General features: G+C 49.0%; 3 protein-coding genes across 8 annotated transcripts; all 3 read right to left on the bottom strand.

Annotated features, from left to right (window-relative positions):
- Positions 1-957: 957 nt before the first annotated feature.
- JAML (junction adhesion molecule like) lies at positions 958-8,915 on the bottom strand. Of its 6 annotated transcripts, none has more exons than XM_069787944.1 (8): positions 7,941-8,915; positions 5,401-5,449; positions 3,868-4,031; positions 3,252-3,477; positions 2,962-3,091; positions 2,519-2,582; positions 1,748-1,843; positions 958-1,531 (listed from the first exon to the last, which is right to left on the bottom strand). In XM_069787944.1, the coding sequence occupies exons 2-8, from the start codon at positions 5,441-5,443 to the stop codon at positions 1,376-1,378; spliced, it is 879 nt and encodes a 292-aa protein (XP_069644045.1). In that variant the 5' UTR covers positions 5,444-5,449; positions 7,941-8,915; the 3' UTR covers positions 958-1,375. The 6 variants fall into 6 exon arrangements, with proteins under 6 accessions (XP_069644045.1, XP_069644042.1, XP_069644043.1 ...); XM_069787941.1 differs by having other exon boundaries at positions 5,401-5,688; XM_069787942.1 differs by lacking the exon at positions 7,941-8,915 and having other exon boundaries at positions 5,401-5,768.
- A 455-nt stretch (positions 8,916-9,370) lies between these two features.
- MPZL3 (myelin protein zero like 3) lies at positions 9,371-17,151 on the bottom strand. The gene is given in 8 exon segments (XM_069787946.1): positions 9,371-10,510; positions 12,534-12,597; positions 13,480-13,645; positions 14,287-14,497; positions 15,510-15,676; positions 16,974-17,058; positions 17,061-17,117; positions 17,119-17,151. Coding segments are annotated over 8 exon segments (810 nt in total). The 3' UTR covers positions 9,371-10,483.
- Positions 17,152-17,389: 238 nt separating this feature from the next.
- Positions 17,390-23,330, bottom strand: MPZL2 (myelin protein zero like 2). Its single transcript, XM_069787947.1, has 6 exons — positions 22,945-23,330; positions 20,619-20,785; positions 20,095-20,305; positions 19,699-19,843; positions 19,153-19,240; positions 17,390-18,654 (listed from the first exon to the last, which is right to left on the bottom strand). The coding sequence occupies exons 1-5, from the start codon at positions 23,315-23,317 to the stop codon at positions 19,180-19,182; spliced, it is 957 nt and encodes a 318-aa protein (XP_069644048.1). The 5' UTR covers positions 23,318-23,330; the 3' UTR covers positions 17,390-18,654; positions 19,153-19,179.
- Positions 23,331-25,880: the final 2,550 nt, after the last annotated feature.

Raw genomic sequence — 25,880 nt, forward strand, 5'->3', positions numbered from 1 at the left:
TGGTGGGGTTTGCTGCAGCAGCATCAGTGAGGAGAAAGGCAAGGGGTGCCCTGGAGCCAGAGCACATCTCAGCACCTGTGCACCAGAGCCCTAGGGAGGAAGGGATGGGGCCATGGGGCAGCAGGAGGGACGGAGAGGTGCTCTGCTCCCCGACCAGCTCCAGGAGGGGAAAGGGGGCAGCCGGGAGACAAGGCATCACAGAAGTGCCAGGGTGAACACAGGCAACCTGCTTCACAAACACACTCTCTGCACATGCAGCACGGTTTCCCAACCACGCTGGGCGGGCAGAGCATGCTCCGCTCCGTTCGAATGGGTCCCCCAACCCCGCAAAGGCAGCAGAGGTCACCTGTAACCCCCGACACCCCAAAACCAGTGCTGGTTGCCGATTCCTCCCGTAATCCCGTTAATTCGGCTTCATCCAGGAAAAGAGAGTAGGGTGTCAACGTGAAACCAAGGACTGCAGCCCAGCGCAGCCTGCTGCAGTCTCCCAGCCCGCAGAGCCGGGTGGGAGGTAGGCCCCGGCCCCCCCTGCACCTGGACGTGTCAAACATCTATCTATAGAACCGGAGAAGAGTCATCTTGCTGGCCTCCCCCCCGGGCCGGGGAAGTGAGCCCCGGGTATAGGGTGCACGGGGACGTGCTCACCCATAGCGAGCGGCTGGTGCATGGGAGACACGTGTGAGCGAGCACACGTGGGGGACCCTGCTGCTCATGGGGGACCCCACTGCCCGGGAGGCCTGCGCCGCTCCCCTCCATCCCGGCAGAGCCAAGGCAGTAGGGTGGCTCGGTACAGCCCAGGTGCTGCAAAGGGACCCCCTTCACAGCCCATTGGGTTTTATTGTTCCCGGGAGCCAACGGGGCAGGTGTGGGCGCCCTGTGCGAGGCTGCACGTAGGTGCAGAGGCTCCCAGGTCCTGGGCCAGGCAAGTTTTGGCACACTTGGCACTTAAGCAGGAGGTAAAAGGAAGCCAGGAACAGGGAAGACTCCCTGAGCTTTATTATCTTCAGAAGATACCACTGGCACGGCTCCCACTGCATCTCCCCCTGCCTGCCAGGCTCTCCGCGGAGATCATTATCTCAGGACCTGGAGCAGCATGGACCAGGATCAAAGCTAGAGCGTGGAGGCTGTGCCTGCTGTGCCCCACTCCAGAGACCAGGAGACAAGAACCAGAGGGATGTCTCTCCCCTGGTCCCCCAGCAAAAAACTGGGGTGGGACATGCCCAAGCAGTGGCTCTGGCACGGAGCACGTGGTAAAGTGGGACCACTTCTTAGAGGAAGGGCTGACAGTAGCAGAATGTTGGCCTGCCCAAAAGAACAAAGATGTCTTGCACAGACCTGCTGGCTAAGGGGCTTACATCCCTCAGCACGGCTATTTCTACCCCTCTGGAGCCCATGGAAGTGCCGCCTCTGGTCTGCCGTAGGGTTCCTCGTTTTGCCCATCACCCTGTCTCCCTTCTGCCATCCATTCTGCTGGGATCACCCTCTTGGCCAGCTCCACGTAGATGCCGTTCTCCCGGAAGTGAGAGGGGTGCTGCAAGGAGCAAGGGACAGGGCGTGAGTCTCACTGCAGGTATCGGGGCCCATTTGAAATGGGCACGAGGCAAGGGATGCTGCTGCCTGGCATGGCAAGCAAGGGGTCAGGCCCTGGATGCTGTCACCCTGGGGAGGGGGGCAGTCATGTAGGGGGTCACACCAGCCCTACACAGCTGCACGCCCTGCTCACGCCTGCCATGGCTCGGCTCCTCACCATGGTTATGTAGGTCTCCTCAGCTTTCCTCTTCTTCCCTGCATCCTGTTCAGCCTTGGGTATCTCAGGTCCAGGAATTGAGGAGTAAAGCGCTTCCTATGAGGGGGAGACCAGGACACTCAGAACTAAGCAGTCCCCAAAAACACGAGGGCTGCCTTAGCCCAGTCATAGGACTGGCACCAAGAGCCATGGCCCTGGCCGGCCAGCAAACAGCACCTCATGCTGGGCCAGTGTGGGATTCCCTCCCTCAGCGTCCCCAGCCCTGTGCCCATACACCCCAAGCCAGTGATCCCTCCGTGTCCTGAGGACACGCAGCCTTAGCTAGGGATAAGGCAGCAACCATCCTGCGTGAGGATGACCCCATCTTCAGCCTCAGTGGGAGGCTGTGGCCCAGGACCCCATATCCCCTTGCCAAGCCTCTTGGCTCCCAGGCATTTGGCTGCTGCGGGAGCATTTGCTCCATCAGTGCCTCCTCTTAACTGCAAGCCAGATGAAATGGCAGGACCTGGGGCTTGTTCCAACCGCAATGCACACACGCAGCCAGCAGCACAGCAAGGAGCCCGCAGCTCTCCTGTGTGCTCGCTGGGCGTGGCTGGCCACACGAGGGCACAGCCCAGTGTGCGCACAGGCATGGGTGCTCTGCACCTGCCCTGCGTGCCCCATCCCTCCCCTGCTCCCGCCTCTCCTCCCTCTCTTTGGTTCCTGCAGGTTGCGGCCGTGTCCCAGGGCAGGCACACAGTCCCCTCCACACAGCGCAGCCTCAGCAATCACCTCTGCTTTGCTCTTGCTGCTGCCGCCGTTTCCAGTCCTCTCCAGAGCCGTGTTGGCTGCAGACCTTGAGGGAAGGCAACGATAGTGTCATCTCTGGCAAGAAGCATCGCCTACTCCTCCTGTCCCTGCCTTCCCTCTCCTGGGACGCCGGGATCCCTTTCCACATGCCTCAGTCAGGCCATCCCCACTGCAGGCATGCCGGGAGCCCAGGAGGTTTGGGAGCAAAGGGGGGACTGGCCAGGGCAGCATGACACTAGAGGGCAGCAGGAACCTGCACCCCGCTGCAGGCAGCGGCATTGCCCAGGATGATGAACCCCCGGTCTTCAGCAGCTCCAGCCCTGCTTGGGGCAGGTCAGGCTAGCGCTTGGCCACGGAGAACAGTGCAGGAAGGCTGCAGGGAGGTGCTTTACTCAGCCCCGTAAACCCACAGCTAGCATTGGTACCTCTTCCTCAGGCTGAGTCCGGCCAGGAAAGCCAGCACAACGGCCACACAGCCACAGCCCACAGTCACAGGCCAAAACCCAGAGTCTCCCGGGGCTGCAGAGTCCTGGGTGCCTGCCGCTCCTCGTCCTGCTGGGGAGACACCAAGGCAGGGGATGGTACACACAGGGTCCCCGGCCCTACCCCAGGAGAATTGTGGTGGCAGGTCTGAGAGCCTCCCAGAGCCTCCACAGCCCCTCCCCATGGGGCCGAACAGGGCGATGGGAGAGGGAAGCAGTCATAGGGTGCGTACCTCTCTGTCCTGTGGGGCTGACATGCAGCACTGTGTGGTTCTTGAAGATGCTGCTGTGCTGGAGCAGCCGGATCTCACACACATATGTGCCACTGTCGTTCACCTGTACATCCTGCAGCTGGATAGAGCCATCCCAGAGGGAAGGGTCCCCTTGCCACTGTGCCCGGTCCCGGAAACGGCCCACAGGGATGCTATGGTTGTTGTAGTAATAAAACACCATCTCCTCCTGCCAGGGCACAGAAAGCATCAGGTGAAAGGAGCCCAGTGGAAGGGCACTTCCCTCTGTGCCTTCCCTGCTCAAAAGCCCTCAGATCGGGGCTTGCTCCCTCTCCCCGTGGAACAGTCGCTGCACACGAGAGCCCAGCTAGCTGCCATGCTCTCTCGGAAAGCCCCAGGACACAGCACCCAGCGCTGTGGTTCCCCTGCGGTGCAGGGCCATGGGGAGCAGTGGAGGTGCCCCGCCACCATATGGGGGAACCTTCCTCCTCTCATGGCCTGGGCCAGGCAGACAGGTTTCCCCACAGGCTCCCGAGAGCAGCAGGGCTGCCTCGCTCACCCTCCCCTGCCATCTGCCCCCATGCAATGCTCCACCGCCCATCCCCTGGTCCCGGCCCACCTTCTGCATGCCGGCTCCTGCCACGCGCAGCCAGTCCACTTTGGTCATCATCCAGCCCTTGGCCACTGGGTCTAGGAAGAGGCACTGCAGCAGGACAGAGTCCCCAGTGCTGGCTCGAAGCTGAGGCTCTGTGAACACCCAGCCAGCCAACCCGCTGCACTGCTCTGCCAGGGACAAGGACAGCAGAATGAGTCCAGGGAGTACGGCCAGATGCAGCCTGCCTGTCCCCATAGATATCTCCTCTCCAGACAAGCCTGGGGCTAACGGCACTGACCAGTCCGGAGTGCAACGGGGAGGCCCTGCTCCTTGTGCAGGCAAAGCCTCTCCCCAACCCCTGCTTTTGGTGTGCCTGGGATGCGGGGCAGCACATCCTCCCAGTCGCCAGACCAAGGGCTGCTGTGCTTGCTGAACAAGCCACGCAGAAGGGAAGTAGGGAAGCACAACCCCAGCCCTCTGCGTCTGCGAGCCAAAGCCCATAGCTCCTGCAGGGTTGTTCCTGTGAGTCACTGGCTGGGAGAACCAGTGCTGCTCTCATCTACACCAGGCCAGGGGCAATTCAACCACTTCACACGCATTTCAGTTCCTCTTTCACAACCTGCCCGTTTGGCTTCTTTACCCCTTGCTCACAGGCTCCTGACCTGGGCTTGGCCTTGTCTGGCCACGTAACTACTACTTAGGGTTTCTAGAGAAGCTGGACAGTGGGGAAAAAAAGACAAACCAGAGGAACATCAAAGACCACAGAGCTGACATAACCAGCACGAAGCAGCTGCCGACACGGTGGACCGCAATGCATGCAGCAGGAAGCGAAAGAAGTGGGGCAGAAAACATCCCTGGAGCTCATCAAGAGAAACCCTGCTTGCCCCAGAGTCTGCGCTGGCAAAACCTAGCAAGAAAAGCAGCTGAGGCTCTGGCACTTGTTTGTCAAGAATTAGGTGAGCTGCTTCAGCAGGGAGCTGCTCAGACAGGTAGACTTTTCCTGGTGTCTTAGCCATTCTGCTCACTCTGTCCACAAGACACTGAGGGCTGAGCCCTGGCGAAGCACCAAGTACTTGTCTGATGCCCTGTAAATAACAAATGCAAAGTGCCACAGCTTCCCAAACAGGTTTCTTCTGGTCTTGACCAGCTGTGGAGCTGAAGATGACAAATATTTGCCAGCGGAGAAGACCAAGGGAGCCAGTTGCTTCGAGCAGGGCCAAAATCAATACCTTGGAAACCTTTCCCTGTATTTAGACCTGGCAAAGCAGTTCTGCTTCTTTCAAAGCCTTGGAGCCTGGCAAAATAAGTACAGGACTCCATCCAGGGATGCTAGTGCAATTTGAAGCCTATATATATGTGAGCTCTGCAGGAAGGGAGTAGCAGCACATGGAGACCAGAGGAGTTACCAGGAGCCCCCTTACTTTTGCCAGCTCCAGGCACCTGTGAAACCCCAAGGGGTTTTCACTGCAGGAAGAGAGGAACTGATGGGTCTTTTGGCAAAGGCAGAGGGAACAGCAGACAAGGTACATAAAACCACCAGAATGACTTACAACTTACCCAGCCATGTCAGCACCAGAGTCAGGCTCAGCAACGCCTTCATCTTACTCTAAAATGAACAGCAAAGGCGATGCATGCATCAGTTTCCCCTGGGGCAGGACACCAACAGCTTGCAACTGAACTGAACCCGAAGGTCAGAAAATGACTTCTTCAGCTCTTCGGAGAGGGACACAATCTTTGCTGCCTGGATGTTCAGCCTCTCAGGTTAGCCCCTATCTGAGCTGGGAGCCTGAAACTCCGTGAAACACAGATGTCAGATATGTCTCTAGTTTGAGACTGCTCTGAGCCCTGAAAAGGAAGGGAGAGAGACGGGGGCAGGAAGCTTAGCCTGAAACACCTTTGCATTTTCCCCTAAGTAATTAATCTTTCTGGTGGTTTGGGGGTCGAGTCTTTAGCATCTGAACTGAGATGTTCATAGATGCTAACTCTGCTCAAAAAGCGATGGGACTTTTTTTCTAGTACATACTCAGAGAAGTTTTGTCCTAAAAACACAGACCCCTTACTCTAGCAATAAACCCCCTTGCTCCAGGGTGCTGCACATGGTGAGAACTTCTGCTGGAACCCTTCAGGGTCTGTTCAGACAGGGTCGTGTTTGGTCACTGTATTCAGTTTGACCTGCTGCACATCTCTCAAAATAAAGCCAATGTCTCCTTTCTACATGTTGTAGACACGTCCTGCAGCCTGAGGAAGGACTGGCTGTCATCATCAGGAATATGCCAGCCAGCGTTCACACGTGGATCACAAGAAGGCAAAACTCAGTACCCTGCTTGCTGTGTCTCTGCTCCATGATTCAAAGCTATGCCCATTCAAAAGTGATAAACACATTTAAGGGCAAAAAGTTACTGAGAGAAGCCCTCCCACTTGGAGAACCTGGACATTACAGTTGAATTTGAGGCTGCCATTACCAGCACATGTTTTCCAATACATGCGTTTTTGCTGCAGAAAGACAACAAGATCTGAATCATCTCTGAAGTCTTGCTAGCTTCTCTCATTTTTCCTCCATTGTGCAAGTCAGAGGATCTCTAGACCAGCTTCAGTAAAGGCTTGGGAGGGGAAAAGGTCCCAGATATTTCTCCCCAAGAAACAGGCATGAAAGGAGTTAGAGTAAATACATAAGGTAAACTTCTGCCATTATTCTTACTGCTCTCAGAGATCAACGGTTCCCTTCAGTGCTGTGGAGCAGAAAGCCACAGCGCCAGATCTGTGGTGCTGGGGTACCAAGTTTCCTGGGGCAGCGCCTATGTCCCTGGCACTCCGTGCAAAACCAACGGTGACAATAACACCAGGTGCAAAGGGCACCAGGGAGGTGAGAGGGGACATGCCAGCTCCCTGCATGCACCATGGAACAGCAGGAACAGCTACTGCGTCTCCGCAGGGCTCAAGCAGGGAGTGGGGAAGGCCTCCTCTCCGCCGCTGCTCATTCCCTAAGAATGTTTCCATCTCTTTCCAGGGCCAGACATGCTTGCTAATTCCTTTTTCTTTCCAAAAGCATTTTTCTCAGCGAAGGAAGCTCAGAGACCCCCCCGAGACAGGCTCAGACAGGGATTACAGGCCTAGAAGCAGCTGCTGGGGGACCCATGGATCTGTTCTAGGCTGAGAAACAGTCACTACAGCTTTCCAGTCAGTGCATGGTGTTCTTGCCTGTAGTCAGTGATGGAAAACCACCTCTGCCCTTCATCGCCCTCCCCTTTCCACAGACAAAATCCTGAAAAGTAGCAGCAAGCCTTCTGGAATTCTCTCAAACCTGCCTTTCAAAACACACGACCCGTTTGGGGGTTGGGTTTTTTGGAGGTGGAGGGGAGAGCTGTGCGGTTTGACTGCACTGTTTGCAGCTCTGCCATGACACAGTTGCTGTACAACCCGCACTTGTGCACACATGACCTACAAACACAGCAAAATTCATGCTCAGCTCCAAAGCTCTCAGCTGGTGCAGCATATCTCAATGCAGCAGGCCAAAGCCTCCTACTTTCCAGTTATATTGCCAAAAGCCATAAAACTCGAGCAGAGCTACACCCTCCCAGGACCACCCCCACGCAGGACCCAAAATAGGAGCCAGCTTAAAAAAAAGTTCTCAGCACACAGAAGCCTGCATACTGGGATATCTACACTCAGAACTTCAAAAGTTCTCTGTAGCTGAGCTACTGAGGCTCTGGTCCTTATTTGCCATCAAATCCTTTCTGGACTTATTACCGTGTTTCTCAGCATAAATTCTGGTCCTGTCTGGGAACACATTTTTGCAGGGTCTCCCTCTGTGACACACACCAGCAAGTGGCTGCTGTGCATGCACTAGCTGAAGACAGCACCCACTCGCCGAGGCTGTTATGTATATTATGGTGCTGACATATCCAAATCCTTCCACAGGGTAATTGCCTTCACTAAACAGATTAGGGGAAAAAAAAATATGTAGATACCACACTGCCTTTGCATTTTCCTAATTTTGCACATGGTATCTGAATCCTCAGCACTTCTGTGTTTCCCTAGTTCTCTTTTCAGGAAAAAGAAAGAAAAAAAAGTAAATATTATGGCAAAAAAAAACTCACCTAGCATAGCTTGGGGCAGTCAACGTGTCTCTCGCATGAAGGGTTCTTCAGTGACTAATTTGGCACATCTGAAAGAATCGGTTGCTGAATTGTCTTGAGGTTGTATGTGTGAGGCATTTGTCTGTCTTACCAGTCTTTGGTTTTGAGTCTGTTATTTCAGGTTCAGTTTGGTGGTCGCTTTCAACTTGCAAGAGGAAGTCAAGAGCTAGACTGAGGTACTGACAAATCAGAATGCAGAAGGGACTCTTATGGAGAGGTGAGAATTACAGATGCGTATGCCCAAGAGGAGGTGATGGGTTATGCAGCTTCATAAGAAGGTACACGATGCGGCTCAGTGCCAGTCCTTCCATCGCAGCAGGCTGATCAGATCAGTCATTATATGAGAAGTCAAGAATGGAGAGATCCTTGGCAAGCAACCCTTTTGCAGCCTGTGCTCCCTCCTGGTTTATTTTGGGGGATCAGAGCTGCTTCAAGAACCGCCACTCCTGCAGACTAGATCTGATGAGGTATCAGCAGCAAGTGACACTGAGTGACTTTGCTGAGCCTTACTGCTGATGCTATCAGGGGCCACAGGTTAGCAGGTATCCCATGGTCAATACAACTTGACATACTTGGCATAACATAGTCAGCTGTTACCCCTTTGGAACAAAACATAATGCTGCATGGAACTGGCACACTGCCTCCTCTCCAGTCACTTTGAAAGTCTATTTTCATCCTTCCTCTTCCTCTGGAGTACCACAGCAATCACTGTTCTCTACCCTAGTATCAGCGGTTTTAATGGTACACAGAGCAACTTCCATGCAGCTAGCAAAGGAAGAGAAAGTTAAGTCTTACTCATGCTCAACACCATTCACAATCTAGAATACTATAGCTTCAAGGTGACAATTTAGCTCTGCACCAGAAAGAGATTTGCCCAGGATCTAGCCCACTGTTTGCAAAGGAGTCATAGTTGAAGGCAAATATTTTGCAGAAAACAAGAGTCATTTATTTCCACAAAGAACTTGAGTGATGTATTAGTGCTGAAAGTGGAACAACAAAGCTACTTCCTCTAGGCTGCATATCCCACCAACACTCATTCTCTGGCAAGTTTGGGTTGGGAGAGACATTGTGTCCTCAGGAAGCACAGACTGTTTAAATATTACTTTATAGTAGGCAGGAGAAAAATATATTTCTTTATCTGGAGACACAGACCTACCGCTAACCTGCTTTGCGGTCAAGAATTTCAACATACCTGTAATTGGCAGCCATCACAGAGCTGCTGAAGGGGGACTCAGTAAGTGTTCCCTTTCGAGTTAAATCTGTTCCCTAAACCCCTTTACCCATCATCATATGACAATTTCTATAGCTAAGCAACAACTCAGGATGGCAGTTTTATGAGTTCAACTCTATTTAGCCATATTTAGCCAAATAAGGAAATCCACAGCCCAGAATGAAACAAAACAATTTATTGATAATGGCATATCAAAGTCAACAGTAAACTTACAACACCTATGTAAAAGGAGACTGTTTGACCAATGCCGCATACAGAAAGGAAGAAGAAAACAGCAACTGTTTAGGTATTGAGCAGACATGAATTCCACTGCTCTCTGTCATCCATTATTGGACAATGTCCAGGCAGTAATGATGCATGTTTAGCTGTTTCCCTAAAATGGTACCTAAAAGAAGAGAGGAGGAACATGACTGTTCTTCAACACGGAACATTCCTTTGGACACTGCTTGAGTCAATGGTTGAGGTAGATGGGGTTATGTTTCCCCAGATAGAGAGTCCCCATTTACATTTCTGATTTAAAAAAAATAGTTTTATATGAATTGTGCTTCACTTCTACACGTAGAAGGAAATGTACCTAGTGATGCAGCTGTTGGACAAATAATAAAAAAAAAGGAAAGATAAAACTCAATGATGTAAGGTAACACTACTGGTGACTTAAAAATAGAATCAGAAAACAGTAGGAACAAAATGGTAATCCTGTAGCTAAGTGGCAGATTAAATCAAGAAATAGTTGAAAAGCAGTAGGTTCTCTTTGCTCCAAGACAAAGGATGCCATATATCACCTTAATCAAACTGTTTTAAGTCCATAGCAAATATGTTCCAAAAAAATTGAGAAGAAAACATCATCAATGCCCAATGATGATCACCTTAGAGAGCTGACGTCACTCTGGAGTAGCCTGTGCTTCAGGCAATTCAAATTCAAGGGCACAAGAAAGGAGGGATGTCACCAATAATAAAGGAAACAAATTTGCAAGCAAACTAAGAAACATGCATTGTCAGACTGCTGGTAGGAAATGGGCTGTACAGCTGTAGGCACTGAGGTTTCTGTAGGCACTGGAGAAGAGATTTTTTTTTTCCCCCCAATAAATTAGAAAGATTTCAAAAATCATTATTTTGTGCTTAAATGAATTATCCCATCGGCAGTATTCTTCCAATCTACCAAGATTAGAGCAGGTCCCTCAATCTGCACTGGTTATCCAGCAGCCTTCGTACCTATCTAGCCATGATTTTCAGTGCTGTAATTTTGTTCTTTATCCACAGCTTTAGTCTTTCATCAGTATGGGTCTTCCTCATCCATGTCCTAAACGGGAAGTATGGAGAGAGAAATTGAGACTATGTCTGAAGAGATGAACCAAGTTACGAGTTCAACAAAATTTTGAGTCTGCTAGGCTTCTGACAAGAGCTTAAACGCTCTCCAAAATGCTGCTGTCCTTGAATAAGCCATAGGACTTGTAGTCATATAAGCACTTGCAGCTAAATCTGACTTAGCACAGATACACAGACAAATTGCCACTCTATAACCAACACATGGAAGCGTGTTTTAAGAGAAGTAGCAGCTAAAGCTCAAGCAAAAGACAAACCATAAAGTGCAGACAGCCATCTTAAAAAGCACCACCAATCCCTACGGTGAAGGTTCAGAGCAGCACAAGTCATTGTTTTTCAGCTACAACCAACCACCTACTTTCGGATCTCCATTGTCTATTGTTTTAACCACAGTAATCATTTGATAGCATCCCCACAATCCAGCTCTGCAGCTCTCGACTTGAAAGAAACTCAAACATAGCAGCTCTATAAGGGAAATCTCACTAACTTTCCAGCCATTTTAAGTCCAAAGATTTTCACTGGCTTTGCAATTTTAATTATTTGGTAACCTATTAGGCATGAAAAAAATATATCACAGAAACCTCAAAAACGTAGAATCATTAAAGTGAGTGAGCCAGGACGTTCAGAGACTTGGTAAGCTAAATATTTCAATATCAGAGAGCAAAGTATCAAAGAGATGACAAAATACTCAATATGAAAGCAGCAGGATTATAGCATTCAAATTTGCCTTCTCTCAAAGGATGAGAAGACGTTTTTCATTTTTTAAAATCTCCAACTGCCTGGCAGCATTTGTCTCACCAAACTGGGGTTCCCCTCCTTTCCCATCTCTCCACCTGCAGGAAAGCAATGGTGCCTCCCTGCTCCCCAGCATGTCACTTGCAATAACCATTCCACCTCCCATGGCAACTCTCCCTTTTGCATAAAGCATTTTCTGCTTTCTGCACCTCTCAAAACTCTTGTTCCCTATACTGCTGCGTTGTAACTGCTGTAAATATTTCATATGTAACTTGCATAATTGTTCAGTTTTCATTCTGTATCTAATAAAGCATAGAAACCATCAGCACACACCTGTCTGAAGGCTCATGCATTTAGTGCATTTTAAATCACTGGCATTAGAATAGTGAAGCAAGCAACACATATTTAAATCCTCCTTAACATACTTCCTGACCCTGTGTAAAAGATGTAAAGGTGCATCTGAGGTAAGCTTGCTCTGGAGGACATTGGGGAAAAAATGAAAACACTCTCAAATTAAGCATATTAGTGAGCTTACTCTGGAATGCGCCACACTTAGGGCTGTGGCTGCTAACACCAGCACACAGAACTTAGAGGCACATTTTACAAAACAAGTACAGCAGGTGGCAAAAACATTCAGTAGTTTCAGCACAACACATCTGACTAACAGAAGCTTGCTGATACGGTAGCAAGCGAACAAGCAGAATTAGAAGAAGACAACTGCCACTTCACAAAACAAAACAAACAAAAAGCCAGAAAGAAACAATCCACAAGAGTTTAGCAGGATTCTGTTGTTATGACAACAGTGTAAGCAGGAAGATCTCCAAAAAAGAGGCAAGACTACACACTACCATCTTTGCACGAAACACAGTGGATTGAGGTATCACTGTCTCTGTTCCCCACCATAGCACTGTCAAACCTCAAACTGGTTTTGCAGGGCCTTTCAAGAAACTACACAGCACAGTAACTAGCACTTAAAATTCTGGATTTTCATCTTAAAAATATCAGCTTAGATTTCAATAACATCAAACAAAAAATCATTTTGGTGGATCTCAAGACAACTTCCCCTACCAGCAATGCAGCATGACCAGCAGTTCTCACCCCCTATAGCCCATACATGGAAAACACCAAGGAGCATAAGCCTAGCCATTTGGGACACTTCTTTGACATCCAGCGGTGTTACAACAAGCTCTACCTGCTGCTCTTAGCACCTCCTCTGAGCACCAAAGTTGACAAAACCACTTATGAAAACACCAGCTTTCACTTACCACACAGTTCAGAAACCAGCCTCTGAGTTTACCCAAGCAGCCGTCTGTCTCCATATGTTCAGGCCTGCAGAAAAAAAAAAAAACAACAAAAAAACCCCAAAACAAACCAGGATTAGGTTGGACTTTTCCCCCAACACACATACTAATATCTCCTATGGACTGTGATTTCTGGTTCTACCACACTGAACTGACGGCTTTTGAACATGATGAAAAGCCTTTGACTCTGCACAGCAATAAAGAATGTCAGGTCCCACAATTTGAAGCCAAACGTTTCACTTAAATGCCATGAAGAATACAACGGGAGTTGCTATTTGGCTGGCAAATCTTACAACACTAACCAGAACACTGTATTAAGAACCCATTCTGCAAGAAACTGCAGTACTGAATTCATTGCAAAACCAGGTGCAGCTCCAGCACTAGCAGCGTTACCTTACCACTCTCCCTATTGAATCTGTTCAGAATAGAACCCTCTCCGGTTCAGAAGGGAATTCAGTCTCCAAGTGTTGTTCAGTACCTCGTATCTCTGCTCAGGCCATCATCACAGGGGAACCAGTTAGCATTATTCAGTTTGTTTTGTTGTTATGGATACTTCATACCAAAAAAGCAACACATAAAGCCCACATAAGCAAAATATCTTGCTGATTTAGGCTGAAATAAATCTGATTACAGAAGTGAAAGACTGTTTAAACCTAAACTGCTTCAGTTCCATGGCCTCACAAGAATGACAGAAAAAGGGGATGTATAGCACTCGGTTTGTGCTCCAACGTGGGGATTTTCCAAAGCTTTCTGATTCCTGGCTAAGTTATGCTCATGGAGCAGTAAATTTCAGTGACTGAACTGCAGATGCTGAGAGCTATATAATGAAGGACTGTGGAGAAACTGTCCTTTGGCCTGTGTCAACAGGCCAAAGTAGAAATACAGGCTTTAAGTTCCAGTCAGAACTTACTCATCAGACACTTCGATGGAGGATTTCTTACAGCCAGATTTTTTTTTCTCCTTTAGTATTCCAAATTTCCTTCCCATCCTTACCAACAGCAGAACGACCACAACGACGGAGGGGAGAAATACTAAAATGGACAGCAGCACCGCTGAAGTTAGCTGGAAGGAAAGGCCTGCAGGAAAGACAAAGAGCAGCCCAGCTGTACCAGTAGTAAAATATGGCTTTCGTAAGTCTCTGTGACAAACGTTCATCCAGGACACAGGTTGCTAGCCTTTCCATATAAAGCACATTGCTGGCAGATTTGAAACAGCTTGTCACTGAATCTGTAGGACTCCTATCACATATCCAACACAGTAGGGTGATTTGTATGCAAAAAAACTACAGAGAAAGGCAGGTCATGCCATAGTTCTATCAGCACGTCTGAGCTGCAAATTTGGGGCAGGTCTCACATGCAGGGCAGATGAGGAAATTAAGTATTACAGAGAATCAGTGTTTGTGATGTGACAGTTATTTTTAGACCAGTATTCCCTAAACGTTTACCTTGTTCTACTGCTGTAGAGACAGGAACTCCTAAACAAATGCACACTTCTGATTTCCGTTATCACCACAGCTTCCTCCCTGCCCCCAATAAATTCAATTGTTCTCAATGTATTTAACTCCAAAAGAAGGGCTGAGGTAACTCTTGCTGAAATTCTAATGTGGGACCCCATGGAACCCATTCCACTTGTGATGCTCAGACTTCTAAGATTCTGACAAAGCTGCAATGCAGCTGTGTCACATAGACAAGGACATGCTATTGAAAGGGAGGCTTACCCCTCTCCGTAACTATCAGCATTGTCTGGGGAATGTTATGGTACACATCTGGAGGATTCTTCACGCTGCAGATGAACGTCCCATTGTCACTCATCACTGGGCTTTGGATAGCAATGGAAGCATCACCCTTGGCAACATTCCCAACCCAGGATATCCTGTCTTTGAACTTTCCCACTGTTGTTGGGTATGGAACAGACTGATAATGAAAAATCTAAAAGGAGGCAAAGACAATAATTGTGCCAATAAAACACTCATCTAAGCAAGCAAAGTAAACTACTTTTTGGATTGTAAACATAAAGGAATACACATTAAGAAGTCAGAAAGAATACTTCTTATGCAGGAGACCTTTTCAAGTTACAATTTTAAAATTCTGAGTCAGTCCCATTTCGTTACATCTCCAACGCTTTTATCTACCAGCCTCAGCTCTCAGATGTCACCATCACCATTCTGACCAACTTGTTCCCTTCTGCAGATCTTCAGTTGAGAAGCAGAGCAGGCTTCTTGCCTCGTGCAAGACAGAACATCACAGTTCTTCAGTTTTTGCTTCTTGCACTTTTGCTCTTGCTGTCCTATGAGTAGAGACTTAGCAGACCTCACTTCATACAAGCAGCACCCCTTTGTTCCAAATACAAGGACACTCCTAAGAGTTCAAACCCTTCAGGCAGCAGAAGTCACTGATAATCCATGAAGATGTGCATTTTCTGTTTCCACCTTGAATGAGAGATTTCCACTGGGCTTTCAGACTTACGTATTTATGCTTAGATTTCAAAATGCTGCCAACAAGACAGCAAGTAGCAGCCCATAAACCTTAGAGGCTGTCATCATCACTGTCTTCAGACTGTCAATGCACACGTGTTCTTACCACTCCAAGATATAGCAGCAGTAGACTGCATGACAGAACTACTAGGGTGCAGCTGCCTTCAAGAAAGCTACCAAGCAAATGCTTTACGGTCTTTCTATATGTAGCTACAGCATCCAATGCAGCACTTGTGCCAAAACCCAAAGTTTATCTACTTTATCATCATTATGTTATTATGCATTTACATATTTTTTGCCCAAAGAACACTAAAGCAATTTCACATGGGAAAGAAGGTGACAATGAGAGTCCCAAATCCCAAAGTGATGAAGCAGCACAGCAAGGCAAGTGGAAAAAATATAATCAGATTTTTAGCATGCATAGAGGCCTGGTCAGCCTCCAGTAGAAGACTCCCTGTTACACTTACAGACTCCATCTGACCACCTGTGAGGGGCCGGTATGTCCAGTCTACCGTCAGGCTCTCAGTGATGGGAGAACTGGATTTGAATGAGCATTGCAGCGATACTTGTTCGCCAAGGAAAGCTTGCACTTTAGGACTGGCTTTAATTTCCAGGGAAAGAGCTTTGCAGACACCTGATGAAACAAGCACAAAAGACAAGGATTACATTCCTATTACCTGTGAGGGGCAGGAGTGATGATGTCCCAAGGGTATCGAAGCATGTGCAGCTCAACCACAGTCCAAAGACTGAAGCACAGTAGTGACTACCTCCCCCATAATGAAATATAAAGAAAAGTAGAAAACTTCCCTGACCTATTCTCTGTGGGATTGAACTAGCCCCAGTTAAAAGTATTTATCTGGAAAATACCCCTGAGAGCCTACAGATATTTGGATGTGGAGATAAAGAGCTGAGAAACCAAACCAGCTGGCACTCTGACCAGTTGCAAAGTGCCAGCTTTAGACTACTTCAAGGCAGTTCTGGCTCTGCCTGTCTTGCCCCAGAGTGATACAGCCACCGACTTGCACAAGCACCAGGTCACTAGTCACCCCATAGCACAAGTACTCTTGCTTCTTGTTCTCAGTGTGTGTGCGCAACAACTTCTGCCTCACTGGCCTACTGGGGATGCTCCAGGCAGGGATGAGGTCAGCCTGCCCAGCATTCAGCAGGAGCATGGCTCGAATCCTCCCTTTCATGAATCCCCTGCTCCTGGCTTGTAAAGATTTATTATGGTGATAGTCTGTGCGAAGTTCTACTCGAATTGTCACAGCTGCTTCCTCTGCCATTTCTACTCAGATTTGCCAGTTCCTGTGCGAGTTGCTGCCATTGCACACCTGTTCCACGGCCACCGATATAAAATGTAGGGGTCTCAACAACACATTCCCTTTTGCTACCAACTCAAAGCCTTAACACCTCGAGTGCCGCTAGCTGGACCCTAGCAAAGCACACCGAAATGGGACAAAGGTACCCGCGCCTCGAGTGCCAGCAGCGGGCTGAGTGCAAGGTGAGCGAACGAACGCTGCCAGCTGCCCACCGAGCCCTGCCGAAAGGCCTTCCTTCGCCCCGCCCCGCCCCACCCCACCCCACCCGTTCTCCTGCCGGTTCCAGTACACACACCGCCCCCCGCCCACAGACCCGCTCCGCGGCGCGAACTCGCCGCGGGAACCGCCCAGCGAGGTCGGGGCCCGGAGCGGTCCGCGGCCGGCTGCCCCCCCCACTCCGAAACGGCCCATCCCAGAGACTGCGAGCCCGCCATCTCCCCGCGGACCATCGGGGCCACCGCCCCCGGGTGCCCACAGCCCGGCTCCCGTGCGGGGCTCCCAGCCGGACTCGCCGCCGGCAGGGCCGGTCCGGTCCCGTCCCACCCCGCCCCTTCCCGCCACCGCGGCGGCCCCCGGAGGCGGCAGGCCCTGCACCCAGAGCGCCCCCATTACCGAGCAGAAGTAGGAGCCCCCGCGGAAGGAAGAGGAGGAGGCGGCGGCCGCCGCCGGCTGCCACCGCCTCGCCGCACCGCATCCCGTACTCCGCTCAGGGCCGCAACATGGCGGCTCACCTGCGGGCAGCGCAGGTGAGGGCGGGGGCAGCCCCAAGATGGCTGCCCCGCGTCGCCATGGCGACGGGTCGCCTCACCTGCTGGGGCAGCCGCGGAGGCCTCGGTGGGCCGGACGGGGCCTCCGGCCCTCCTGGGGCCCGGGCTCTCGGCCAGCAGGCCTCCCCAAAAACCCCGGGCAGTCCATCCCTGGGTTAGCCGGGTGGCTGCTTTTCTGGGACTTTTCAGGGCAGAACCTGCCCTCATTCGAGGCACCAAGGCGTGTGGAACCACACGTTACCCATAACACCACCAGTGCTCTCCACGAGGCGCCTTTATTTACGACACGCGCGACTGGAAACGAATGTGTACAAACAGATAATGTGGCCAGCACATTACAGGTGGGGTAATAAAGTCATAAAGCTACTCTTTCGACAAATGGGCTGATGATCTGGTGCTGGTTCAATACCATAACAGCTCTGCTGTTCCAATGAGCTGGGCTTTGTTTGCCTTAGAGAGAATAAGTCTGTGGAGGTACAGGGTACGTGCTAAGGGAGCCTGTCAAACACAGGGGTGAGACGCGCTGGCAGTCGCCTGGGCAATAAACGGCACCCGGAGAAAGTGGGATATTGCTGTTGTCGCTGGCAGCCTGATACTGTGCTGGCAGCCATGGACTGCTGCTACCCCACCAGACGGCAGTGGGACGGCAGCGGGACAGCGCACCGCGGAGCATCGCTTGCTCAGGGCAGTCTCTGAACTTGAACCGCAGCAGCTGCTGCCAGCCACAATTTTGGGGCGCCTACAACGGTGCGTGTACAGCTGCTGAGCAGGGACAGAAGCATCCCACCTGGTGCTGGTGTGCTCCTTCAGAGGGAAGGGGGGGAGCGGGGAAAGAAGGCCAATGTTGGGACATACCGGCAGAGCGGGAGAGGAAAGAGGAGGGGAGCTGCTGAAGCACATGGCCGCACGCCACGCAGCAGGAGACAGTCTTCTCAGCTACCATAGTTACAAAGCCTACTGAAGCGGCAAGAGATCGATATAAAAAGCACACCCACTGGTCAACGTTATCCCTAATAAGAAACCGCATACATTCCCAAACTATAATACTTCTCACTTAAGGTAGCGAAGAGATTTAAAGTACATTGTAGTAACTGGCTGCTCCTCTGATCCCTCATGTAGTCAGTCTTCCTTTTCCTGATGTCAAAGAGGATTCTGAGGGAGGAACAATTGGGCAACACATATGCACCTTGCCATTTTTAAGGTGCAAGAGTGTGTCTGCTCAGATGCTTTGAAAGTCTCTGTTCAGTCAGCTATATTGGCAAATCTTTTGGCATGTTTACATCTTCAGAGCAGCTTTCTTCACATTCTGCAGGTGTGAAGATTAAGGAAAATTCCTTGTTCATGGGGCAAGCTCCTCCTGCTTTGCTTCAATGAAGGAAATCTATAACTTATGTTAATGTCATCCTCTTTCCTTGCAAGAATTTCGGGTTGAGCAGGGATACCACACTCGCAGCATGAGGCGTCTGTAATTCAGCTTTGTCCTAACATCCAAAATTACAAGCTTTCACCATCTGCTTTAGAAGTACCTAAGAAGAAGATTATATGAAAAACAAAACAGATTCATTAGTCAGGGTTACTGTTGAAAAAAAAATAGTAGAGGCAACTGCTGACCTCAGAAATTGAGTGGGTAAAAATTATGCTGAACTGTTTCAGCAAAGCCAGCAGATCTGGAAACAGTTTTAGTCTTCCTGTAGCAATTTTAAAACAATAAAGATTAAATGAATCAAAACGATTCAAAACTGGCAAAAGGAAATTAATTCAATCCTCTTTATCCACAAAGCAGGCATGTTGCAGAAAGCAGCAATAACGGCTTTCCTACCAACGATCCTCAACACTGTTCTGTCTCCACTGCCTGTTCAGTCTTCAGTCTCTCTGAAGGTCCCTCAAGAGCAAACTGCAGCTGTGGTTTCAGTTGTTTCTGTTTACGGCTACCATGGCCATAGAAGTGAAATACCTAAGTAAAACTGTCTTAGAAAGTCTGCCGTAACACTGAGACATTAATTAGAGAATGTTTGAATGGATACCTGCGTTGTGTATACCATCAAAGATCTCTAGTCTTCCAGTGGACTGGCTTCCTTTTCTTCTCTAATCTTCAGATTCTCCTTTTCTCTACTGTTATAGAAAAAGGAAAAAAAAAAGAAAAAACCCAGATCAGCATCAGACATTCTGAGCAGCAGAGTCACCTTCTGAGTTACTTATAACATACATAACATATAAAAAGAAGTGCTATGATAAGAGAACAAGCATGCTAGATGCATGGTGAACACAGTGTCAGGTTCACAGAGGAAAGAACAGAGTGATTGTCTGCCAGCTACCACCACAACAGCTGGATCCTTCTCTGAGTGAGGAGCCACTGTGAAGGGCAAGAGTGAAATAAGGACTCCAAAGCTTGTTCATCCTGGGGCTCTGTTCTGACTGCAAGTAAGCAGCCAATTATTGCTAATCATGCTGGCCGTTTTGCATTGTAGATGCTTAGTGTAGGGTCCAAGTCAATGATTCAGAATAGCTATAGAGGTACATTTGACAAGCTTTCCCAGAAGACTTTCTCTCTCTCTCTCCTCTGTCCTTACAGTTCAGTGTCTGCCACCTTGATCCTCTTCTCTTGCGCTTTCTTCTGATGGTGTCGACAGATAATCACAACTGTCACCACAATGATCATCAGAACACAAGCAGACCCAATGGCCACCGCCAGGAAGTGGATTTCTGAGAAATGCACTGCACGGAGAGAAACAGATAAATGAACAAGAAGGACACACAGAGGGCTCTTGATATGTGGCTGAGAACATGTATTCGTGACTATAACCTTCTCTCAGGCTCCTTTTTTCCTTGTATCCATTAACTACCCTCATGCTTTCTCTTTATAATCCCTTTTCTTCTATGTATTTTCCCAAATGTGGAGGAAGACCTGCCAATGCTTCGCACTGGCTAAATTCACATGACCTCTGGTGGGGTTCTTGGCCTCTCACCTTTCTGCACAACTCTGAGTCGCACTTCACCAATTGTGCCATCAACATCTGGTGGGTTCTTCACCTGGCAGGTGAATGTCCCATTGTCAGTGGGCTGCAAGTTCCAGATAACGATGGAAACATCATTACGCTCAATATTCCCATCCCAGGTGACTCGTTCTTTAAACCGCCCAGCGGACAGCTTGTAGGGCTCCTTCAGGTAATAAAATACCTACAAGAAAGAAAGGAATCTGTCATTCCTACGCACTGTGCGGTGTTTGTGATAGAAGCAGCGCGTGGAAGTGGAATGGCACTGGCTGAGGCACATGGCCGAAGCTGAAGAGAGCTGTGTTGGCCCAGTCACTCTCAGATGAGCTCTGAGGCCATTTCAAAAGACGGTGCCTTGTGCATTTCAGCTGTGCTTGCCCATTCATACCCACACCTGGAATTTTTGCAGTCACCGGGCTTACCCAGTGCTGGGCCTTGGGACTGGTTTGTTTGAGCAAGTGTGCATCAATGAAATGGAGTGTAAAGGTCTCACTCACTGGCTCATGAGAGCTCAGGTCCTCAGGCTGGAAGTTCCACGTCACTGACAGGTGCTGGCTAATAGGGCTGCTGCTGGAAAAGGTGCATTTTAACCGCAGGTTAGTGCCGTTCACAGCATCCACTTCCTTGGAAGTGTAAACTTCCACGGCTGCCGCAGGCCACAGTGCTGCAGGGAAAACAGCAGGGGTTAGAGGTAAAGAAAGCTGCTGTCTAGGAGTAAGCTCATCACTTTTCCTTATCTGCATTTAGTCTATGCAGGAGCCTGCCTTATCTATCCCTGTCAATGTTTAACCTGACAGTCAGAAGCACACAGATGTAATTACACTGAGGGAGGTGATCCTGTGTATGCAGAGATCACCTGCGCTTCATGGATTTTGTCAGCTGATGTGCAAGCTGCGCAGTGCTGGTTTTGAGGGACTTTGCAGTCGTCTGAACTGCTGGTACAGGGCTTGCTTTGTAGTTTTGTGGCTGCACAGTTACACTTACAGATCTGATAACTGGTTGAGAAAGGACCACTGAGAAGGGCTTGTCTATAGGGATAATAGACTTTGTTTGGGGGGGAAATGTCTCTTTTCAGGCATGAGCAAACTTGACATCTAGGAGGTGCAATGCTGTTGTAAAAGCCACCCCTCCTTAAATATACACTTGCTCCTGACTGGCACCGAAGATATCATATAACTTTTCATGTGCTTGTCCTGGTCACATTTTCACAAGTGATTACATTCTACTGCACTTAACTCCCCAAGCAGATTTCTTCAGAAAAGTAGTCCTGCCCTTTCAAGGAGCACTGCTGAGCCCCAGTAAACAATTGCTATTTCCTGTGCTAGAACTTTCCTTTATATGCTTTGTATTATCAGCCTGAGTGTCCTGCACACCATGGTGAAAACTGCTCTTATTGATGTAAGAAGTGCCTGTTAGAAGGTTAATAGCCCAGCTGGACAACTACAGTCAAATATAGTAAGGCTGAGGAACTCTACAGGAAATCCTCAAGGTAAATCTGTAAGCATTTGCTTGTCAAAGAAACATCCTCTGTTAACCAAACCACCGCAGCTGCCTTTTTAAAAATAAGGTAGCATCGCTAAGTTGGTGCTACGCTGAAAGAGAGACAATCAGCAAGAGAGAGCATCAAGACACAGAAAGAAGAAAAATGAAAAATAGGAAAACCAAAGGGTTGCTGGTGAAGATGCCTCACGCCTGAGCCCCGGTTGTCCTCTGGCTTGTTCTGCCATTCCAGACCGAGTTCAATCACTCTGGCAGATTGGTGCTGCCAAAACTGTGGTACTGTAAGTGCTCACTTTTTTCCCCGCAGTCGCGGAGTTGCTTGCCTGACTGCTTTAGCTCTCCGAGTTAGTTAGCGGGTTAGTTCCTGCAAAACAGCAGGGCTGAGCTAAAAATCTTGCTGCTGCTGAAAGGGACAGTCCTCCCTGTTCCTTATCATGTGCTCCCATTAGCTTCCTTTTCCTCACTGGTCAGACTAACCCACCAGAAAAAGAAGATATTCACTGTCACTTTAGGAAGATAGGTTAACACATGCCAGTGTGATTCAAGCAAAGAAAAGTTTATCTGGGGTTGTAAAATATGGCTTCATAACAAAGACAATCCATACCTTTTCTGTATTTGAAAAGAATTTATAATCAAAGATTTCCTTGCCAAATAATTTTTCTCAAAGGAGAAAATATTTGAAATGCCAAAACATTGAAAGTGTTCACATTTGAAAAACTTCATTGGCAGAGATCATGTTACTCATCCAAAGATTCGGTGTCAAATCTTTTCATTTTAAAATCCCTTAAAAGAACAAGTGTGGGAAATAAGTGTAAAATACTTTTTTCAACATAGATTACCGAGCGTATCCATGTGCTGATGCATTTGGGAAAGGAGGACATGGTGTTCTTAGATTCCAGCTATATTGATACAAGCCACTGAAAATTCAAGCGAGTTTATTGTTGGTCTGGAATCGTTGCTGTGTGAAGGATCTAAACCCAGTGCTGCCTAACAATCTCGGATTGTCTAGTAACAAAGATAGTGAAAAAAACATCTAGGAGTAAAGTCCAGATTCCTGGCAGGAAAGGAAAAGATGTGTAACCAGAGCTGAGAATGAGATCAGTGTTCTTCTTCCGCTTGAACACACCTAAACCTGTTTGTTGAAGAAACTCAATCACTTCCAGTCACTTGCAGTGAACCCTGGACCGAAAGAATCACAGCAATCGTCTACAACAAGTATCTGAGACTGCCTTAAGTTGCTGCCTTAATGAGGATGATAATTAAGGGATCAGAAGAGGAAAGTCAAGATGGCAACTGAGGCCAGACAGTACCAGGTTTCCTTACCTTGGAGCTGTACCCCAAAGAAGAGGACAGCACCCAGCCACTTGGGGCCATGCATCAGGAAGACAAGTCCGTACTCCACAGGTTGAGCAGTATCAGAAAGAGAAATTTGTTTCAGGTTCTCAATAACCTGATGAAAGATGAGTTTCTCAAAGCGTTCCCAGCACAGCGGAGCAAATTCCTTTCTCTCAGCTTGGCCTGCAAGGCAATGTGTGTATTCCTTCTTGCTTGAGTCAGAGAGCGCTCCCTGCCCTTGCACTGAAAGGCAAGGTGTGGCCAGCACAGCTCGCTTATGTGTGCAAAACAGGGAGGTTTTCCAGGTAAGATTAATTTCTTCTGCCTCCCATATTCCTTTGCTCTCTTGTGTTGCAATCATCCCTCCTCCCAGCTTCTACCTGAAACCACTCCCCTCTTGTGGGAGGTAATTTTGCTCCTAAAAGAAAATTTGCCTGAAGGTGTTTGTAGATAGCCCGAAGGAATGAAAGCCATTTGTTTAGCACAATCCTGCAAACGATCCAAAAAAAGCAAGCCAAAATAGCCGTGGCAGCAGTGTGGGCACATATCCAGGGGATGGAAGTGTTCTACTGAAACAGATACCTACAGTAAAGGGATCATTATAACGCTACTTGGTTGCAGCCATCCCGCAGAACTGGAGACTGCATTAACTGGGGCTTGTAAAGTTCTTGGAAAAGTCGAGAGACAATTACATTGGACACAAGTCCAGCCAGATGGTAGTCCAGGCACAGCTGGGGAAACCCCACCGTGTTCAACAAGCAGCACAAGGTAGTAGAGAAACTCAGTGTGACACAAAATATTTTCCTGGTGGCGCGTGGCAGCTGTGAGAGCATGAAACTGAGTTGTGCACGTGTGTCGGCAAAATAAGGATGTTTGCATTTGAAGACCATAAATCACTTTAACAGCAGAACCTGCTGCTGGCTGTGGCTGTGTTTGTGTCTGGTCCATGGTCTAGTTCCAAGAAGTCATCCCAGGTTATGAGCTTTCGTTGTGACTGATTCTAATTTTCCTTGCAGTAGTGCCAAGGCAGGGACGGGAAGGGTGCCCTAGCCTCTGGGTGTTTTGAAGGGCTCCCTTCAGCCTAGAGCTAATGAGCAGAGTGAGGGCGCTCTTGCTGTGCAGCAGTATGGGCTCCGATGGGATGTTTTGGATTACCTGGGATGCACTGAGAGGATATCAGAACTGGCCAGAACAAGGTTTTGGTGGAAAGAGGACAGCAGCAGGACTCTCTGACTTCCTGCTAATGAGCAACTGTGTGAACGGACATCTCTCCTCCTATTTGCTGCTATTAACATCCTTGTGGCAATTTCTGCGGAGAATACTGAATTATTTTTAACTTTTAAACTTCAAGTTACAAATTTGGCAATGTAAAAAAGGACTGAGGCCATCAGTCTCATGGATTGCTCACAGAACAGCACAGACACTTATGTCTCTGCTCGTAGCTCTGAGATACCAGATATCCCTATTTTCATGGGAATAATTTGGCCCTGTGTTAACGCTTCATCACTGCATCTCCCCAGATTTCCACTCAGTTACTATTCCAAAACATCATCTCCATTTCTTTCGTTGCTGACATAAATATTTATTAGGCTGGGGTTTTGTTCAGATTTTGTTTCAAGTATCTGTAAGGCAGTGCTCAGCAGTCAATTTGCTGCCGCCTCCTAAGATATTTCTGCACAGCAGCAACTTCTTATCCTCAGGCAGCCCATGCAGAGTCCAGTAGGACAAGTATGTTTCTTGCTGCAACTGCCCTTTGGCCGCTCGGGCCACATAGCAACACTACTGGCTCTCACTTGAGACTACATTTGTGTAACAACACGCAGGACTGGGAAGAGGGTCTGCTCCGATCTTTACCTGCAGACCTTCAATGTCTTGCTTCAAAACGTGCTGACTCCAGCTGTTAAGAGAAGACCATGTCCCTGACACTCTTACTAGTAACCTAAATTCTCTGATGTTTCATTTTGAAACAGAAGTAAGTAAAAGAAAGACCTGACAGCTAAAGAGAGAACCTTGATAAATGAAATAGGGCCCACCACATTGTGATTAGCCATGACATTAAATGGTGAGCTCTTGGGAAGGAGCAAGATGCCAGCTCCATCCTTCCAGGCATCTGGAGAGGCATCCCTTGAGATGTGTGTGGCACGTGCCGAGACGCAGAGCACCCTCCTGGGAGGAGGGAGCCTTGGCTGCCTTTGCAATGTCTGCTTTGGGCGCGAGCCCTCAAATCCCCACTATTCTCCCAACTGTATGAGCAGCGCTGCCACCTCTGTAGGCTTCAAGTGGACTGAAATGGAAAGACGGTAGGCTTCCACTCTGTCCATGCCAGCATCGCTGCTGGAAGCAAAGCCTGGAGAGGCCCTTGGCCCAGTCCCATGGAGGTGTGGAGGTCTTTGCCCGCCTAAAGTGCAAGCTGGGCAAGAGCAGGCTCCCTTGCTGAGGCAGGCAGGCAGGAGCCCGCTGTGGTGCGAGCAGGGGACACCGTAGGGGCAGGAGCCTCCTCTAGTGGAGCCAGGCTGCTGTGCCCCAGGTTGGCAAGCCTAAGGGAAGGCACAGCACCAGTGACTTCAAACACGTAGACGTGGCACTTCAGGACGTGGTTTAGTGGGCATGGTGGTGTTGGGTTGACAGTTAGACTTGATCTTAAAGGTCTTTTCCAACCTAAACAATTCTATGATTCTCTGACTTCTTGCAACAGGTGCTGCAAGGCCTCCATCCAGGCGGGACCATGGCAGAGGTGACTGAGCCCAGGGTCTGGACATCTCCTGGCTGTGCATGGAAGGAGGTCTCAGGCTTTCGGGATGCCTTCGCTGTGCCATGTTCCCTTCTCTTTTTGGCAGCTCATGAGACAGAGGCTTTCTCCAAACAGCCTTAGCCTTCCCCCTAGCATTTACCTTTCGTGAGGGCTGCTAGACTGCTAAGTAGAC

Source organism: Haliaeetus albicilla, chromosome 7 (genome assembly GCF_947461875.1).
Source record: "Haliaeetus albicilla chromosome 7, bHalAlb1.1, whole genome shotgun sequence".
Classification (NCBI taxonomy): Eukaryota; Metazoa; Chordata; class Aves; order Accipitriformes; family Accipitridae; genus Haliaeetus; species Haliaeetus albicilla.